Source organism: Chrysochloris asiatica, unplaced genomic scaffold (genome assembly GCF_000296735.1).
Source record: "Chrysochloris asiatica unplaced genomic scaffold, ChrAsi1.0 scaffold00054, whole genome shotgun sequence".
NCBI classification, from domain to species: domain Eukaryota; kingdom Metazoa; phylum Chordata; class Mammalia; order Afrosoricida; family Chrysochloridae; genus Chrysochloris; species Chrysochloris asiatica.
In genome coordinates, this window is record NW_006408572.1 from 14,092,684 (window position 1) to 14,111,782 (window position 19,099).

The 19,099-nt window shown below is 43.2% G+C and overlaps 1 protein-coding gene across 1 annotated transcript in view; it reads left to right on the plus strand.

The window, feature by feature from the left end:
* The window catches only part of DNAH9 (dynein, axonemal, heavy chain 9), a 556,281-nt gene that overhangs the window by 74,342 nt on the left and 462,840 nt on the right, over nucleotides 1-19,099 (plus strand). The window contains exons 11-14 of the mRNA XM_006863433.1: nucleotides 3,574-3,642; nucleotides 6,469-6,595; nucleotides 11,362-11,617; nucleotides 13,884-14,125. Of these exons, the coding sequence (XP_006863495.1) occupies nucleotides 3,574-3,642; nucleotides 6,469-6,595; nucleotides 11,362-11,617; nucleotides 13,884-14,125 (694 nt within the window). The remainder of the gene's footprint in view (nucleotides 1-3,573; nucleotides 3,643-6,468; nucleotides 6,596-11,361; nucleotides 11,618-13,883; nucleotides 14,126-19,099) is intronic.

The window sequence follows — 19,099 nt, forward strand, 5'->3', positions numbered from 1 at the left end:
GTGGGAGAAAAGGCATAGCGTTTTGTTCCCATGAGAATTCCAGCCCAGGAAACCCTATGGGGCAGTTCTATTCAGTCCGATAGAGCGCCTTATGAGTTGGAATCCACTCAAGGACCCACAACAACAACAATGAATGTCTGTTCTCATAAGCCACCTTGTTAGTAGTGTTTTGTGTCGACCACCCCAGGAGATTAATGAATTTGGATTGTTTAGTGGGTTCTTTGGTCTCTGGTGATGTAACGACCCGTGGACAGTCTGAAGGGAGGGCTCAGCCCTCATGGTTCTCACACCTGTCCCCCAGGCAGAAGGGAGTGAATGCGGGGATGGGCTGGGTGGGCTAACTTCTAGGAATGTGCACTGCGGTAGCTGGAACAGACTCGGAGATTTGTGAGCAGGCAGTTGATCAGGATATTCTTGGGACAGTGGCTGTGAGGGAGCGAAGAGAAAACTGAGCAGAAGGAGACACTGAGTTGTGGTGTAGTTGCTTCAGCCCTGGGAGTCCTGATCCTTCTGCATTGCTCTGAATTGGGACAAGAGGGCCCCACTTTTGCACTGCCCTCCATCAGTCTCTGATACTAAAGGAAGAAGTCCAAGGTGCATTGAAGGAATTGGCAACGAACAAGACTCCAGCAATTGATGGAATGAAAACTGAAATCTTTCAAGAAAGTGAGGCAGCACAGGAGGCACTCACTCATCTCTGCCAAGAAATTTGGAAGACAATTATCTGGCCTACTGATTGGAATAGTTTTGTATTTGTGCCCATTCCAAAGAGAGGTGACCCAACAGAATGCAGAAATCATCGGACAATATCTCTGATATCCCATACTAGTAAAGTTTTACTAAAAGTAATACAGAAACGGCTGCAAGCATATATTGATAGAGAACTTCCAGAGGTTCAAGCTGGATTCAGAAGAGGATGTGAAACGAGGGATATCATTGCTGATGGATCTTGTCTGAAAGCAGAGAATATCAGAAAGATGTTTACCTGTGTTTTATTGACTACGCAAAGGCTTTCGATTGTGTGGATCATGGCAAACTATGGACAACACTGCGAAGTATGAGTATTCTGGAACACTTAATTGTGCTCAAGAGGAATCTGTACCTGGACCAAGAGGCAATTGTTCGAACAGAACCTGGGAACACTGAATGGTTTAAAATTAAGAAAGGTGTGCAACAGGGTTGTAGTCTTTCATCATACTTATTCCATCTACATGCTGAGCAAATAATACGAGAAGCTGGGTTATATAAAGAAAAATATGGCATCAGGATTGGTGGGAGACTCATTAACAACCTGCGATAAGCAGATGATACAACCTTGCTTGCTGAAAGTGAAGAGGACTTAAAACATTTACTGATGAAGATCAAAGAGCACAGCCTTTGGTATGGATTGCATCTCGATGTAAAGAAAACAAAACATCCTCACCACTGGACCAATAAATAACATTCTTATCAACGGAGAAAAGATTGAAGTTGTCAAGAACTTCATTCTTCTTGGATCAAGTATCAACACTCACAGACGCAGCAGTCAAGAAATCAAAGGATTGCATTAGGTAAATGTGCTGCACAAGACCTTTTTAAAGTGTTGAAGAGGACTAAGGTGTGCCTGACCCAAGCCATGGTACTTTCAATAGCGTCATATGCATGCGAAAGCTGGCAGTGAATTAAGAAGACCGTAGAAGAATTGATGCTTTTGAGCTATGGTGTTGGAGGAGAATACTGAAAGTGCCACGGGTTGTCAGAAGAACCAACAAATCTGTGTTGGATAAAATGCATCCAGAGTGCTCCTTGGAGGTCAGGATGGCCAAACTTCGTCTCTCATGCTTTGGACATACTGCCAGGAGGTACCAGTCGCCGGTATCATGTTTGGTAGTGTGGAGCATCAGAGAAAAAAGGGGAAGACCCCCAATGAGGTGGATTGGCAAAGTGGCAGCATCAATGGGCTCAAGCATGGCAACAATTGTGAGGTTGGCCCAGGACCGGGCAGTGTTTCCTTCTGTTGTATGAGTCAGTACCGACTCGATGGTACCTAACAACAACAACAGCAATTCCTGGGACTTCTCTCACACATCTGCACGGCTGCTCACAGGCCCCAGAATGAGAAGCATCTTCAGTGCCTTCAGCCTCCTTCACTGATGACTGCGAAACTGAGACTTGTGGGAATACCACAGCTTCTGAGGGAAGAGGAGGTCTGAGCCCACCTCCTGGTCTTCAGCATTTTCCACTTCTCCTGCTGCCACGTGGATGCATCTTCTCAACACCCTCCTCACCCTCCCTGCAAAAGAACTAAAGTAACTGGGCCAAGCACTAACACATCCAACGCTTACCCTCTAAGCATAAGGGATTATGTTGAAAACTCCAGGGAGTTGGATTAGACCAACTGGATTGGATTACAAAGTAAATGGATTTTAAAGCATCTTTCCAATAGGCTGCCTCATTTGGCTAACAGGACAAACGTAGACAGATGCTCCGTGCAGTTAGTGTGAAGGTTTCTGGATATTAAAGATGCTCCACCAGTTTTTCCCAGGAGCTGGACTACCATTTAGTATTGTAGTGTCAAAAGCAGGGGACACACTTGTGGGTAACACTGCCCCTACCAGGTTTTGTTCAGGCCCCACATGTGTACACATGTGTCTCTCTGTGTGTGTGTGCACATGTGTTTGTGTCTGTGTGAGAACATGTCTGAGTGTGTAAATGTGTGCATACATGAGCATGTGTGTGTATGTCTGTGTGCATGTACACACTCTCACATGCATTGTATGTGGGGGGTGAGAGATGGGAGGGCACCTCATGTAAACGTATCAGTGGGTGGGATCTCTCCCAAAGTGCCCTCAATGGATTTCAGAAATGAGTGTATTACTAAAAATAGTAATATTGACAGTTCTTTCTGAAATACAGAAAAGCACAGTACCGAACATTTGTGCTTAGAGTTTCGATTCCCCTTGTATTCAGAATTCGGAGGGAGCTTATTTACTGTGGCTCGGCCAGAGTGAGGGCGTTGGTAGAGTCCTGGGTCTCAGGGATGGAAGTATGGCGGGAAGTTGATGGTTGACTCTGGGTCCGCCTGTAATTCAGGAAGCTTAGATGCCCTCTAGTGGCTCATGAAGGATTTACAAGAAGACAAGGCAGGCTCCTTTAGAGGCCTTTGAAAAGTAGCCCAAGAAGCTACTCCCTCTTTCCTGGTTTATAGGCAAGACAAGAGAACTCAGTAAGCAAGGGTTAGTAAATACTCACAAGTAAGCACATGCTTGCCTTGCTTATTAAGTATTCTGTCCCCGTCAGGGATTGTAAACTCCAAAAGAGGTTTTGATTCTTTGGGAAGGCGCTGTGGGGTTGGGAGAGAGACAGATAGATAGCAGTCAGACCCCACAAACAGAAGCTTCGATGTGGTAAAAATGAGAAATTGTTCACTACCAATTAGTAAGTAAGCACAATCTTACTCTGCTTGCCTTTCATATTGTGCCTATCTTGTGCACTGCGTAATCCGACACTTTCTAGGTCCCGGCTGGAGTCTCAGACAATTAATTGTAATTTTCATTTCCCTTTGTCAATATCTCCTCTCTCCTGGACACGCAGTTGCATGGAGTCTGCGGAAGGAAAGCGAATGATACAAAAATATGAAGATCTGCTCTCTTTGCTGGAAAAGTAAGGTTCTGGGATTGCACTCCTCGGTAGACTGCAGTTCCTACGCCTTCCCCCGCCTTCCATGCCATTTGCAGCTCCAAGTTTGTGCAGATTCCTCAGTGGCTCTGAAATGTCACTTTGTGTTTGAAGTTATAACCCTGATATTTGCGAAGGTAGTATTTCTGGGTTAGAAAGGCGGTCTCGGGAGAACGCGGCTCTATTCTCGAAGCACTGTCATTGTGTGAGGAGTGTGAACCTGGCAGTAGCCGGAAAAGTGGGGCGCCCCAGTGCACTCTGAGATCTACGTCACCGAGAATCGCGGGCCCTGCTCACCAAGCAGAAGGCAATCGTTTATACTGCATACACAGGAAGCCGTTTTTAAAAATACTTCTTTCACCCTTTTATGGAGAAAGCATAGGGATGAAAAATTTCATGTGGGCTCACAGCTGTTTCTGCTTAAAGCTGCAGCGGGTCTTTTGCGGGCTGCAGGATGATGTAGGAAAAGCCTGGTGACTTGTTTTCTCCCTATGCCGTTTCCTACCTCCTGTTTTGAGGCTGTGGGATTGTACTGTTATTATTATTAATTATTATTATGTGTAGCATTGTTTTGCAATCCTGGTGCGGCATTGTAAGGTAAGCACTGGACCGCAAGGTGGTTTGAATCGAAAGGTCGGCAGTTCAAACTCACCAGTCGCTCCTTGGAAAAGCTCCGCAGGACCACTCTGAGTTGGAGCCGACTTGTTGGTCCTTAACAACAACAACAGCTTCATTTCAGACACATCTGTTGGTGGCACCTCGTCTGCCATTTCTACTTCCTCTACCTCCCAAATAGCTTAAAATGTACCTACTCCTCTGTGTCCCCGCCACTTTTACGTTCTGAGTTGCCACTGCTATTTCCTAGCTGACCTTCCTGCTCCGTGCCCCTTAGTGCCCACCAGGTATCAGATCTTCGCTCTTCAGCTCTTCCCATTTCCTTGCCACTAGTTGAAAAGCCCTCTCTGATGTGGCTTTGGCCTCCCCTCCAGCTGTGTCCCCTACCCTTCCCCAGTCTTAGATCATATTCATTCCTTGTCCCCACGTGTATGTGGTGCTATCCCTCACTCCTGCCCCTCGAGCCATGCTGTTTGTTTTGCCCAGAACGCTCATACCTTCCGCATATGCAACCTCCGCTCATCCTCTGAGACCCTGCCAAGCTTCACTTCATCACCCCTTCCACGAAACCTTCCCTGGCATTCTCCTGATCACCTTCCACCCACCCCTACCTAATTCAATGCCTGTCCATCTTTCTAGGATTGTATGTGCAGCTGTACATTGTGATTCTCAACTCATCTGTGGTCTCCATCAGTAGCTGCATTTACCGTGAGGCATTTCCTCATCATTTTACACACACATGCCCACAGCACACGGCAGGAGTTCATTCAGTGTGTAAAGACTGAATGGATGAATGTCCTTGAGCTATATGAAGATGTGGAGGGAAACAAAGCTTACCCAGTAATTTCTTCTTTTACTGAGACCACTTGTGACTTCCCTGCAGGCCTCCCCAGAGGACCCTTTCGCCTGTACTCTCAATTAAGCTCTGTCACCTTTAGAAATACGTACTTACCTGCAGGACTGCCATCGCTGCCTGAATCGTTGACTTAGACCTGAGAGTATGCTTGGGTATTTCACTAATATTATCTTCAGGAGAAGCGGTGGCCCAGAGGTAGGATCCTTACCCTTCCATGTGAAGACCTAGATTTGATCCCCAAATAATGTACTATTACTCAGGAGCTCTGGTAGAGTGGTGGTTACAAATTAGGCTGCTATCCTCAGGGTCAGCTGTTCAAAACTACCAGCTGTTCTATGGGAAAAAGATGAGGCTTTCTGCTCCCATAAAGATTTACAGCCCCGGAAACCCTGTGCAGGGTCGCTATGAGTTGGAACCGACTCCATGGCCCATAACAACAACAACAACACTCAGCTGTCCTGGTGTGGCGCTGCAGGAGAAAACACTGGACCATAAGGTCAGTTTAAACTGCAAGGTCAACAGTTCAAACCCATCAGCCACTCCTTGGAAATCCTATACGGGGTCGCTATGGGTCAGAACCAACTCGATGGCACTTAACAACAACAACAACCCAGCTATTAGTAAAGGCATGTTTGTTGCTTTGATAGTGAGTGGGTTTTACTGAGTCGCTGTGAGTTGGAATTGACTTGACAGAACTTAACAACAACAACAACAACAAAAGGCTTTACTGGAATTTCTAGACTAAAATGGGTAAAAAAAGAAAGATCTGGTGATCTGCTTCCAAAAAGCAACCAATAAAAGTCCTCTGGGTCACAATGGTCCTTGGTGCATGCCGCTGGTGTAGGACCAGGCATCGTTTTGTTCCGTTGTCCTTGGGAGTCTCAGTGAGCCAGGGGTTGGCATGATGGGAGCTAACACAACAACACATAGTTTAAGCAGTTCTTGTTATAGAGCATGCGTGGGGGACTTCCAGCTGGCCCATGGCCATGTAAGGCAACTGCAGTTCCAGCTATCACATTGTCATTGTTAAGTGTCGTCGAGCCGGTTTGGACTCATAGCGACCCTGTATAAGGTTTCTGAGGAGCGGCTGCTGAGTTTGAATTGAAGAGCCGACCTTGCAGTTCCAAAATGACCTTGCAGTTTACTGCTTCTGGGTGAGCTGACTCAATGTCTGACCATATATAGCAGGCTAATTTGTAAGTTGATAACGTTTGCATGGCCTGCAAATGATGTTGTAAGTTCTGGCAGAAAGAAGGTTCCCCATTATAGAGGATCAGTAGGAGTTGGGGAGTTGGGAGGGTGCTTACCAGTTGTTGGGGTGTTGTCTTCAATGCTCACAGGTATGAAACAAGACTGTATGAAAACTGGTGCCAAACTGTATCAGAGAAGTCTCAGTACAATCTTTCCCAGCCACTTCTGAGACGTGACCCAGAGACAAAGCAGATCACTGTCAACTTTAACCCACAGGTAAGTCTGGTGGCCGGGCCTGCTAACGTTTCATTTAATTCTGCTGATTTCAAAGGCCAAAAGGTATTTTTATTTTCGAAGAACCTGTGAAAGGATGCTCAAAAGAATTTCTGTCCTGATTTATTCCTTTGTGATGAATTCTGAGATGTAAGATACTCGGAAGTTGCTTCTGCTCACATTCTTCTCCAGGATTAGCCAGTATAAATGCTCTCATTTTCCACAGCAGGAAAATTGCAAAGTATCGCTGACCACTTAGTGCCAAGTTTCTTCCGTTGGGCCTTGCTTAACACACGCAAAATGCCAAAATCACGGACTAAGCCCTGTCCTCAAGAAAGCCACAGTCTAGTTGGGGTGCTAGATCCTAAAAATACAAACATCTATCTTGTGGTTACAAATCAGGCTGCTAACTTCAAGGTCGGAAGTTTCGAAACTACCAGCTGTTCCATGGGAGAAAGATGAGGCGTTCTGCTCCCATAAAGATTTACAGCCTCGGAAACCCTGTGCAGGGTCACTATGAGTCAGAACCGACTCCATGGTACTTAACAACAACATCTTGTTGTTAACGTCATTGACTCATCTCTGATGTACAACAGAATGTGTTTCCTGGTCCCATGCCATCTTCAGGATCACTGCTTGAGACCCTTGCTTCCTTCCAACCTAGAGGGCTTATGTCACTATGTCTAGCATTGTACAGGACAGCGTTCAATTGTGATCTCTGGGATTTGATTGACTAAATTCCAGAAGTAAATCACCAGGCATTTATTCCTGGTTTTAGTCTGGAAGCTTTGCCAAAATCTGCCCATTGTGGCTCTGCTGGTATTGCAAATACTGGTGTCATAGCTTCCTATCATCAGAGCAACATAAAGCCACCACAGGACGTCGGATCAACAGACAAGTGGTGACTTCACTAGATAGCAGATAATCAAGCCTAAAGGTGTGACTTGGGAAAGTAAGAATCTAGATGAACAGTTCTCATCCGGGGGTGATTTTGTTCCACTGAAGATAGATTTGGCTGTTATGAATAGGACCTATGGTAGGTAGAAACCAGAGACGAAGCTAAGCTTCCTATGGTACACAGGACAGCACCCAACACCACCACCACTACCCAAGTCAAAGATGAATTCAGCTCCACATGTCAATAGTGCTGAGGTTGAGAAGCTCTGCCCTGGGGGATCCGTACAAATGGAAGACTCATGTGAACAGTAGTGACCTCAGAGAGCTTAATGGTGGGAAAACGATGTCCATATGTCATCCTTATTGGTGGTGGTTATGTGCCGTGGAGTCGATTCCCACTCATAGCGACCCTGTACAGGGTTTCTGAGGCTGTAAATCTTTACGGGAGCAGAAAGCCTCTCCTTCTCCCGTGGAACAGCTGGTAGTTTCGAACTGCTGACCGTGAGATTAGCAGCCGTATGTCATCCTTAACTATGATCATTTAGCTAAAAACCACATTGGCCACACCGAAAGCGGTCACCCCCTTCTGCCTTGGTGGGTGACATGTTCTACAGGAACTTCACGGCTAGACATAGCTGGAAACCCAACAGACGCCTTTCGAGGAAATTACAGAGAAGTAAAGCATCAGTTTCCCCCAGGAATTAAAGACACCATGGGGGACCCGTCTCTTCCTTTTAGCAGGGCACGGGTCTGTCTTTCACTAAATGGAACAATTTCATTAGCACTTGCTGTAAGCAATAGTGAACCTGTGCATTGCTACAGAGAAGGAGTCCTAGTGTGGTGCTGTGGGTTAATGCTCCAGACTGCAAAGCCGTTTGAACTGCAAGATCGGTGGTTTAAACTCACCCTATGTAGGATTGCTATGGATCAGAACCGACTCGACGGTACTTAACAACAACAGAGAAGGATATAGCCCACCGTCTAGGGGATATTACTGTCGTCGTCGAGTTCTCAATATTAGACAGGATGGAGGATTGGAACACTCCTTTGTATTCTTACCCCGCTGCTGTGAAATTGATTCTCACTCATACTGACCCTGGGCAACAGAGTGGAATTGTTCCATGGGGTTTCTGAGATTCTAAATCGTTAGGGGAGTAGATGACCTCGTCTTTCTCCTGTGGAACAACTGGTGGGTTCAAACCACCGATCTTTCAGTTAGCTGCTCGACACTTAACCTACTGCATCTCCAGGGTACATGCTGTTACTGTTAAGTGCTATGTAGTCGGTTCCAACTCATAACAACCCTGTATAGCATTTCTGAGATTGTAAATCTTTGCAGGACCGGAAAGCCTCACCTTTCTCAAACCACCAACCCTGAGGTTGGCAGTCCAGTGCTTGACGTACAGAGCCACCATGCTCCCAGGGCACATAGTAGGTGCTTTGTAAATGTGTGTAGATTGTAGGAGTAGCTGGGTGGTGCTGATTTTTAATGAGCTTGGCTCTTACCCAGAAGGCTGGAGGTTGGGGTCCATCCAGAGACACCTTGGAAGAAAGGTCTGGCGATCCACTTGTGAAAACTCTGTCCTCCAGGGCACAAGTCTACTCTGGCAAACATTGGTAACCCTGAGTTGGAGTGGACACTACAGTGGTGGCGTCAGAAGGGAGTGAGAGGAAAAGAATGAGAGATGAAAGTACTTAAACTGTATTATGAGTTAAGGAGGGAACAACTGCTGACACAACAAGGCAAACAAGAGCTATAAACACCCCACCTGCCAGCTTTAAGCAGTGTGGCAATATACGTGCCATTACAATGAGCCCGGGTACGTGTATCAGTCTAGAGGGACAGGAGCTGATTATCTCTCTAGGGACAATAGGACTCTTGGTGTGGTGCTGTAGGATCAGCACTGGACTGCTAACCACAAGGTCGGCAGTTCAAACCCACCAGCTGCTCCTTGGAAGCCCTGTACAGGATCGCTATGAGTCAGAACTGATTCGATGGCACTTAGGAACAACAAGGGCCTGATAAGAGTGTGTGGATTTAAATGTATTTCATTTAAATTTATGTCGATTCTTTATTTAAATTATTTTAAATGCCTTAGTGATGAGCATTTAAATTATTTTCCAGTTTTATTAGTTAATATTTCATTGGTGCTGTGATACACTTTATTTACATCCCAAGAAAACAAACCAGTTGAGTTGACACCAACTTATGATAACCACATGCATGTCAGAGTAGAACCGTGCTCTTTCAGTGACGTTAGGCCACCACCTGAGACTCCTTTTATATATCAGTATTTCTGAAATAATGTTCTGTCTGAAAACCTATAGTATTGATATGTATACGTATCAACGTATAAACGAGAGAACTTCAAAAAGTTTATGGGAAATGGAATTTAAAAATAATGACAATTTTCCATGAATTTTTGATACCCCATTATATGTATGTGTATGTATGTATATATGTATGTATGTATATATGAGGAGTCTTGGTGTGGCACCATACGATAAAGCATTGGACTGCAAGGTTGGTTTGAACCACAAGGCCATGCATGTTTTCCCTTAATTTTTTTTTTTGCTTTCGTTTTTGACTTTCAAATGTTTAATACCAGGTTTGTGTTTGTTTCAAAGTAAATTAAGGCTGAAGTGCATCTCCCCCCACACGGTTATCGTTTATCTTAATCCTAACCAGGGAAGAACTAGCCAAACGCCATCAGAAAGACAGCTCAGAATTCTAATCGTCAGAATCCAGTTCCTTTGTTTTTGTTGGGTTTGCCAAAACCAGGCGCTTTCAAGAAGAAAAGAGAGATAAAAAAAATAGTGCGTTTCGACGGCACTTAACAACAACAACATAGGCCACACCCTAAGCTTAATATGAAAATTGCTTCTCATCTTGTGGGGTGTCTTTATATGATGGGGTGGGGGAAAGCAGTGCAGGAAGGGAAGACTATGGCTTTGCATCTATCTTGTCACCTGTGAATATCCACATCGGTTCTTGTAGGTTTGGTACAAACATAACAGTTAAAGAAGCAAGGGGTTGCAGAAGAATTTGGTTAGAAACCACATCTGCCATCTCTACATTGCTTCATTGGACCATGTCTTCTGGATTTCTTATTTCTGTAGTTGCCACACAAGTTCAATGAGATCTAACCTCCTAATCTATGAAAACAAAAAGAAATGCCAGCCCAGAGATGCAGATGTTGTGAGATTCTTCAAGTGACTCTATTTGACAGCTAAATTTGGAAGATGGGCAATACCTCATAATCCTTTCAGAGTGTCTTCATGCCTCTGTGACCTCCCTTGGACACAATCATAGAAGTCTAAATCCAAGGCATATCATGAATGTGGTGGCCCATGCCAGACAAACACCCCCTCAGTAGGAGCTGGCTGTGTAAGCATGGACCCATACATACCGAAAGTGGAGAAGACAGAGCCTTCCTCTACAGTTACTACCATCTCCATTCTCTGGTGGCCCCCTTCTTGCTCTTTGCTGTGATCTTCAAATTTGGCAAACCTTCCTGCTTTCTGAGCTATCTCCTCTCTATCTGTTATTGTTAAGTGCCATGTGTTGGTTTCAACTCATAGCGACACCCTATAGGGTTACTGAGGAGCAGCTGATGGGTTTGAACCACTGAGCTTATGGTTAGCCGTCCAGTGTTTATCCTACAGTGCCTCACCATGCCCCCTCCCTCTGCCTATAGCATGCGTATTTTCCTTCTCTGAGCTTAGATTCCAGGAACTTGCAAGAGCAAAGGTTGAGAAGGGACCCAAAAGGACGTTGGGGCCACTTGGGCTTTCACCATCACTGACCAATATTGCAGATGTTCCCTGCTGCTGAATGTCATTCAGCCACTTGTGTTGACTTTTTTCTCCAGCTGACTTCAGTGCTGAAAGAAATGAGCTATCTCAAGCCCAGGCAGATGAAGCACATCCCTGAGACAGCAGCAGGCATGTTCTCCTCCAGGGAATTCTATCGGCAACTCGTGGCTCATTTGGAGTTGATGGCAAATTGGTACAACAAGGTTACAAGAACGCTGCTAGAGGTGGAATTTCCATTAGTGGAGGGCGAGCTGCACAACATTGATTACCACTTGAAAGCTGCAGAGGAGACACTGAACTGGAAAACAGAAGGTAACGGCTCTTGGCCTGGATTTGGGGATAGATACTATATCATGGGTTTAATAAAGTTGATTTTTAAAAGACCAGTTGCTATGGAAGCAATTCCAGGGCAACCCCATGTGTGTCAGAGTACAACTGCACCACATAGGTGTGTGTGTGTGTGTGTGTGTTTAAACTAACAAATAAACAAACCTTTATATTGTGAATTGAGTGAAGGTTTTTACATTCAATAAATCCTATACTTCGTTTCATTTCAGTGAGTACAATCCCCTCCATGTACCATCAGTTAATAGTATTTACCTCTATTCACTTTAATTCTTGCACTCCTCCGTGTTCTCCATAGGTTTTTTTGGTTTTTTTTTTTAATTAAATGTTTTTATTTTGGATTGAGTGAAAGTTTACAGGGCACATCATCAGCTTCACATTCAACCATTCATATAGCTTGTTTCATTACATTGATTATTATCCCCTCCTTATATCATCAGTTAACAGTGTTTCTCTCTATCCTCTTTAGCTTTTTTTTTGGCTGGCGGGGGGGACTTGCCTTTTTGGAATTTACAGTCTCGGCTTTTAGGGAAGGTTTTTACATTTGTCTGTGGATATCCAGGGCTCATGTATGAGATTACTAACAAGCATTACTGAATAATCAGATGAGGGACAGTTTGCTATGTCTACTAGGTAGCTAAAGTCTGATCCTCAGAGCCTATGGTTTGGACGGTCAACAACGCTTGGGTCTCCATAGGTTTTTAATGGCTAATTTTTTTGCAAGTATAATGTCAGATCTTTATTCTGAGTTGTCTCTGAGTGGACTTAAACCACCAATCTTTTCAGTTAGTGGTGAGCACATTGTTAGAACCTCAGATGACCTGGTGTATGTCTATAAGATAAGCACTTGACCTCAAGGTTGGTTTGAACCGCAAAGTTGGTTTCAAACTCACCAACTGCTCCTCAGAAACCCTATACGGGGTCGCTGTTGATTGCAGCTACTCTGATTTGGGTTTGAAACACAAGGCTGTCATATCCAAAGTAAAGAAGGTTTGAAGAGCTGGTACTCCTCTTTTGCCTTCTCCTTGGGTATGATTTGCAGACTTAGCAAACTTTGCTGCCACACACTTCGTGAGACTCAAGAGATTGCATACAATCTCCCGTAGTCTCCAACGTTTATTGGAGTCTTGACGAATGAAGGCTTTTATTCTATTATCATTGTTACTTCATTTTCTTAACCATAAAGATTTTAAAGGAGGGAGCTAAGTATTTACTCCTCTTGTATCTTACAATTCAATTCAGTAACCCTTCAGTGATCGATTAGTATCGATATTGCAGGGCACTGTGTGAGCACTGTAGAGAGAATATGAGGTATTTATGGGAGTACTGGTGTGGCACTGTGGGCTAATGCATCAGACTGCAAAGTCATTTGACTGCAAGGACGGTGGTTCAAGCTTACTTGCTGCGCCTTGGAAACCCTATACAGGGTCTTTATGGGTCAGAATCGACTCGACAGCACTTAACAACAACAACAACATGGGACATGGATATTTCTGGCAGAGAGCTCCCATTTAGTAAGGACAAGAGACATATGCACAGTCTAGATCATACAAGACATATTATCGTCATATTTATAAATATCCCTGGTAGAGCTAAAAATAAATTGACAAATCACAAGGAATGGAGATAAATTTGAATTAGGCTCCTCGGAAGAGTGAGTTTGAAAAGAAGGTCACGGTCAACTTCTAGAAGTCTTTGAAGACATATTAAGTAAGTTAGAACCTTACATTTCAAATACAAAAAGAAATGACATTTTCAACACACAAGAGTCACTTGGATGTAAAATCGTGTGTCCTGTTTTACCTGGTGGGGGTTCAGTAGGTAAACATGACGTCTTTATTTCCCTTGCTCATAGTCAAGGTCGCGATAAGCGTTGACTGCTTGACACACCAAAGAAGAAGATTCCCATGACAGTGCACAGAAAACATCCTATAAAACCCACAAGTGTTGAGTCCCTGTCGTTCACATCAGGTAGACTGCTAGCTCTGCCACTCTTGTTGTTGTTGTTGTTGTTGTTGTGTGCCGCAGAATCAGACCCTGCTCATAGTGACCCTGTACAGTGTTTACGAGGCTGTAAATCTTTACTGGAGCAGAACGCCTCATCCTTCTCCCGCGGAACAGATGGTAGTTTTGAACTGCTGACCTTGCGGTTCGCAGCCTTATTTGTAACCACTATGCTACCAGAGCTCCACTAGACGCTGTTTAAATGAATTCTCATTCTTTTATGGCACAGGCATTTGGGATTATGTCATTCAAGTCACCAATAGTATCCATGACCTTGAACAAAGAATTCAGAAAACTAAAGACAATGTGGAAGAGATTCAAAGCATCATGAAGACATGGCTGTCTCCCATATTTAAGAGAAAAGATGGGAAAAAAGAATGCCTTCTGTCTCCCGGTGATCAGCAGGATAGAATGGAAAAGTATTATAATCTCATCAGAGAATCAGGCCTGAAGATCCATGCTCTTGTCCAGGTAATAGCCTCTTCTCGGTAATTGTTGTTGGCGTTGTGAGCTACCATGGATACAGGGAAGGCGTCAAGAAGTGTGTTTGGGCATAAGAAGTGATTTGGAAATGAAAAGAATCAGTAGGCGCTGCTTCTTCAGCCAGGGATAGAAGATGATACTGACAGCAAAAGAACTGTCAGTATCATGCCTACTTGTAGAAGTGCCCCAGACAGTTTTCTTGGCTGCAGACTTTACGGGTCAGTAACATAAATGTAGGATTAGCAACATTTCCTTTTTATTCTTAGCGTTTACATGAACAATAATATATAGATACGATCTTGAAGTCTTTCTCCCTTAGAGTTGAGTGATGGGTTTGAACTGCCAGCCTTTTGATTAGAAGCCAAGCACTTCACTGGCGTGCCACCAGGGCTCCTAAAGATAATAGACAGAATGAAAAGTCACATTCTGTATCAAAATTAATACCCCTTTAGTTGTTGCCAAACCCCAAGTGGATAGATGGGGAATGCAAAGTGGTCAGTTCTGACTCATTGTGACCCTGTATATGGTTTCCAAGGCAGTAAGTCTGTAAGGGAGCAGAAAGTCTCATCTTTCTCCTGCAAAGCAGCTGGTAGATTTGAACTGCTGACCTTGTGGTTAGCAGCCCAATACATAACCACTACGTTACCAGGTCTCCTTGAAGCCAAGGATGTTGTTGTTGTTGTTGTTAAGTGCCGTCGAGTCGATTCCAACCCATAGCGACCCTGTATAGGGTTTCCGATGTGGTTGCTATTGTTGTTGTTAAATGCCATGTAGTCGGATCCGACCCATAACGACCCTCTATAGGGTTCCCAAGGGGCAGCTGGTGAGCTTGAACCACCAACCTTAGAGTTCTAAATTATCCACTGAAATGTCCAGCCTCCACCCCTAACTCTCTCACACAACCTGATGTGGTCCGATAGCCTCCTCCTAATAATCTAACCTTAAAGACCTTGAAGAGATGAACGGTTTCCATGGTCTCCCTAGCTGAAATGGGTAAGGAGAAGCACAAGTGCTGCATGCACACATTGTGGGCACGCCAGCCTCTTGTTCCATCATACAAGGCTCAAGTCTCATTGTGAGAAAATAACAAGGCTACTCTACTGAGCCTATTGTTGTTGTTGTTAAGTGCCGTTGAGTCGGTTCCGACCCATAGCGACCCTGTACAGGGTTTCCGAGGGTGTAAATCTTTACGGGAGTAGAAAGCCTCATCTTTCTCCCGCGGAGCGGCTGGTAGTTTCGAACCGCTGACCTTAAGGTTCACAGCCCGATTCGTAACCACTACGCTAATGGAAGTAGCCATTTTACAAAACCTGAGAGGTTAATCTCATGCACAAACTAATGAGTTGCAATTGTTGTCTATGGTTTGATGTACAATAAACATGTTGAACTTTAAGCATTAACTGATGACCCAGAAGTTAAGTAAGGGGATGATTACTGAACCCATGGTTTTCAGAGGTAGAGTTAATAAAGTTGACTTATTTTTAATCCCTTCTAATCCCAAATCCAGTTATTTAGTGGACATTTTGCAGACCCTAGACATCTGTCCGTCCAGCAGTCTGTCCATCCATCCCTCAGTCCCTTCATCTACCCATCACCTGTGTTTTCAAACCTGTTTTAGACAGTATATAGAATACCAAGGACATGTAAGATATGTTGTTGTGTACTATAAAGTTGATACCCACTCCTACTTCAAAGTAAAAGAAAATCAAGAGGCAAGAAACTACTTAAGTTTTTTGTTTTTTTTTCCCTATCTGAGTTCTGGTGTGGTGAAGTAGAATATGCACTAGACCCCAAGGTTGGCTTGAACCGCGGGGTCGGCAGTTCAAACCCACCAGCTGCTCCTCGGAAACCCTACACAGGGTCACTACGAGTTGATGGCACTTAATGGCAACATTTCCTTTGTATTCTTAGTGTTTGCATGAACAAATAATAATAGCTACAAGAGCACGTGAACAGTAGACCTAGCAGCTATAGGTAACATTGGAATCATTTCTGTTTGTTTGTTTGCTGTTTGAATTAATTTATTCTTAGGTTTTTATTGTGAATTAAGTGAAAGCTTACAGAGATGATCATTGGTTTTACACTCAGCAAATCACACCCTACTTTGTTCCATCTCAACGTTTGTAATCCCCTCGGTGCACAACACGTTTCTTGCTTCTTCCCTGTGGTTCTCATTTCTGTTCCACCCTCTTTCCTATCCCCTCTCATTCTTGTTTTATTGATGGAAAAACCAAGTGTGAAACCAATTGCCTGCAAGTTCTTCACTTGGGTTTTTTTTTAGACAACATATACTCAAATAATTTTCTTTGCTGAGATAGTCTTCATGCATAACATTTATTCATGTGGCTACATCATGATTTGAGTAACTTATTATTCCATGATTGGATATTTAGGTAGAGTTTGTTATTCATTTATTTAAAAATATATAAATAAAAGCCCAACCCACGGCTGGTGTGTCAATTCTGTCTCGCAGCCACCCTATTAGACAGCGTAGAACCGCCATACAGGGTTTCTGAGCCTGCATCTCCTCTTTCTCCCACGGAGTCCCTGGTGGCCTTTCCAACTGGTAGCTCAACACTTAACCCATTGTGCCACCATGGATCCTTGCATCTATTAAATGTGAAGTATAATATACAGAGCAGCACAATCTGAAGACACTAAGTTCACATACAGTTCAGTGGGTTTTGACAAACATATACTCATGTAACTACCCACCCACTCCCACTGTCTTCAAGTCGATTCCAACCCAGAGTTTCCATGGATATAAATCTTCACAGGAGCAGGAAGCTTGATCTTTCTTCCTCGGAATGGCTGGTGGATTTGAACTGCCTACCTTGTGGTTAGCAGCCCAGTGCTTATTCTATAGTAGCACTAGGGTTCCTTCATATAACTACCATGATGATTAAAATACAGAATGTCACCTGTGAAACTCTCTGTTCATGCCACTCCATCCTACACCAATCCGAGACAATGACTTACTGTTTTTTTGTCAATGAAGAGTAGACTTGTTTTTACTAGAATTTCATATAAAGTGTATTACGTAGTGTGCAGTCTTTGGTATGTCTGCCTTTTTTGACTTAGCAAAATGTTTGTGAGTTTCATCCATATGTTGCATTTACTTGTTAATTTCTTTTTATTGCTGAGTAATGTAGTGGTTATGAATTGGGCTGCTATCCTCAGGGTCAGCATTTTGAAACTACTCACTGTTCCACAGGAGAAAGATGAGGCTTTCTGCTCCTGTAAAGATTTACATTTTCTGAAACCCTGCACAGGGTCACTATGAGTCAGAACTGACTCAACGGCACATAACAACAACAAAAACTATTCCATTGGGAGCCCTGGTAGCGTAGTGAGTTTCACGTTGGACTGCTAACTGTAGGGTTTGCAGCTCAAATCCACCAGATTTTCTAAAGATGCACAGCCTCTGAAAACGTTATACAGTGTCACTATGAGTTGGAACCGACTCAACGGCGCACGACCACCACCAACCACTGTTCCATTGTATAACATAACTTCTTCATCTTTTCCCTTGTTCTCTGTTGATGGTCTTTTTAGTGTTTCTCATTTTGGGCTATTATAGTTATAAATAGAGCTACCATGTACATTCTTGTACAACTATTTACATGGACATGTTTCAATGTCTTTTGAAAATGACTGTGTCATAGATACATATGCCTATGTTTATATAAGTAATTTCCCAGCAGTTTTACAAAATTATTCTATAATATTATATTCCAAAAGGAGTCAGAAACCCTATATAGGGTCGCTATGTCTCAGAAATGACTCCATGGCATTTAACAACAAGAAACAAAGGTGTCCTGGTGTGGCACTGTAGGATAAGCACAGCATCTGAAGGTTGGTTTGAACCACAAGGTTGGTGGTTGAAACTCACCATCTTCTCCTTGGAAAATCCCTATACTGGGTCACTGTGAGTTGAAACCAACTCGATGGCATTTAACACCAAACAACAGTAATGTAATAAAATCCAGCTGTTCTATATCTTAATCATAGTTTGGTGGGGCCAGTCTTTTAAATGTTAATCATGCTAGTGGGCATCTGGTAGTATTTCACTGAGGTTTAAATCTATACATCTCTGATGATGTATAGGTGGCATTGTTTTGTTAATTTTATTTTTCAGCTGGTGGATAAAAGCTCTATTAATTGTTGCATATTGATATTGTAGTCTGTGATGTTACTATATTTATTCATTTTAATAGTTGGTTCATAAATTTCCTATTATTACTTATATAACCAATCCTTTCATTTACAAATAGAGAAAATTGTTCTTCTTCCTTTCTGATATCTCTATTTTCTATTTCTTTTTCTTGCCTAATCTTTCTAAAACCTCTAGTACAATGTTGACTGGGAGTTATAAGTAGGATAATGTTAGTTGTAGGCTTTTTGGATGCTCCTTATCAGATTGATGACGTTTCTATTTCTAGTCGACTGAGGGTTTTGATTATGATTGGCTATTGAATTTCATCAAATTCTTTTTCTGTAAGTTCAGTGTTCACATCTCTATATTGACTGGGATCAGAAACCCAAGATTTTAATTTTCAAACAAATGTGTTTCTTAGACAACAGTATATTTAAAATAATATATAAGGGTGGGAAATATAGAAAGCCATATTAGTAGCTTGACAATAGAACAAGAGAGAGAGAGAGAAACTTTACAAAACAGTCATAAGACTAAATGCTATTTAATATAGAGGCAAACTGGCATATACATTTCAATGACTCCTGAAAGCAGTTCTACATAGTCACCGTATTATCACTTGCAAAAAACGAGAATCTTTAATCTATTTAGGAAGGAAAGAAGTAACTGATGCATTTAAGAAATGTTAGTTTTGTAACTTAATGGTAGGATGGTTGTTGTTGTTGTTGTTATGTGCCATCGAGTTGGTACTGACTCATAGCGACCCTATGCGCAACAGAACGAAACACTGCCTGATCCTGGGCCAA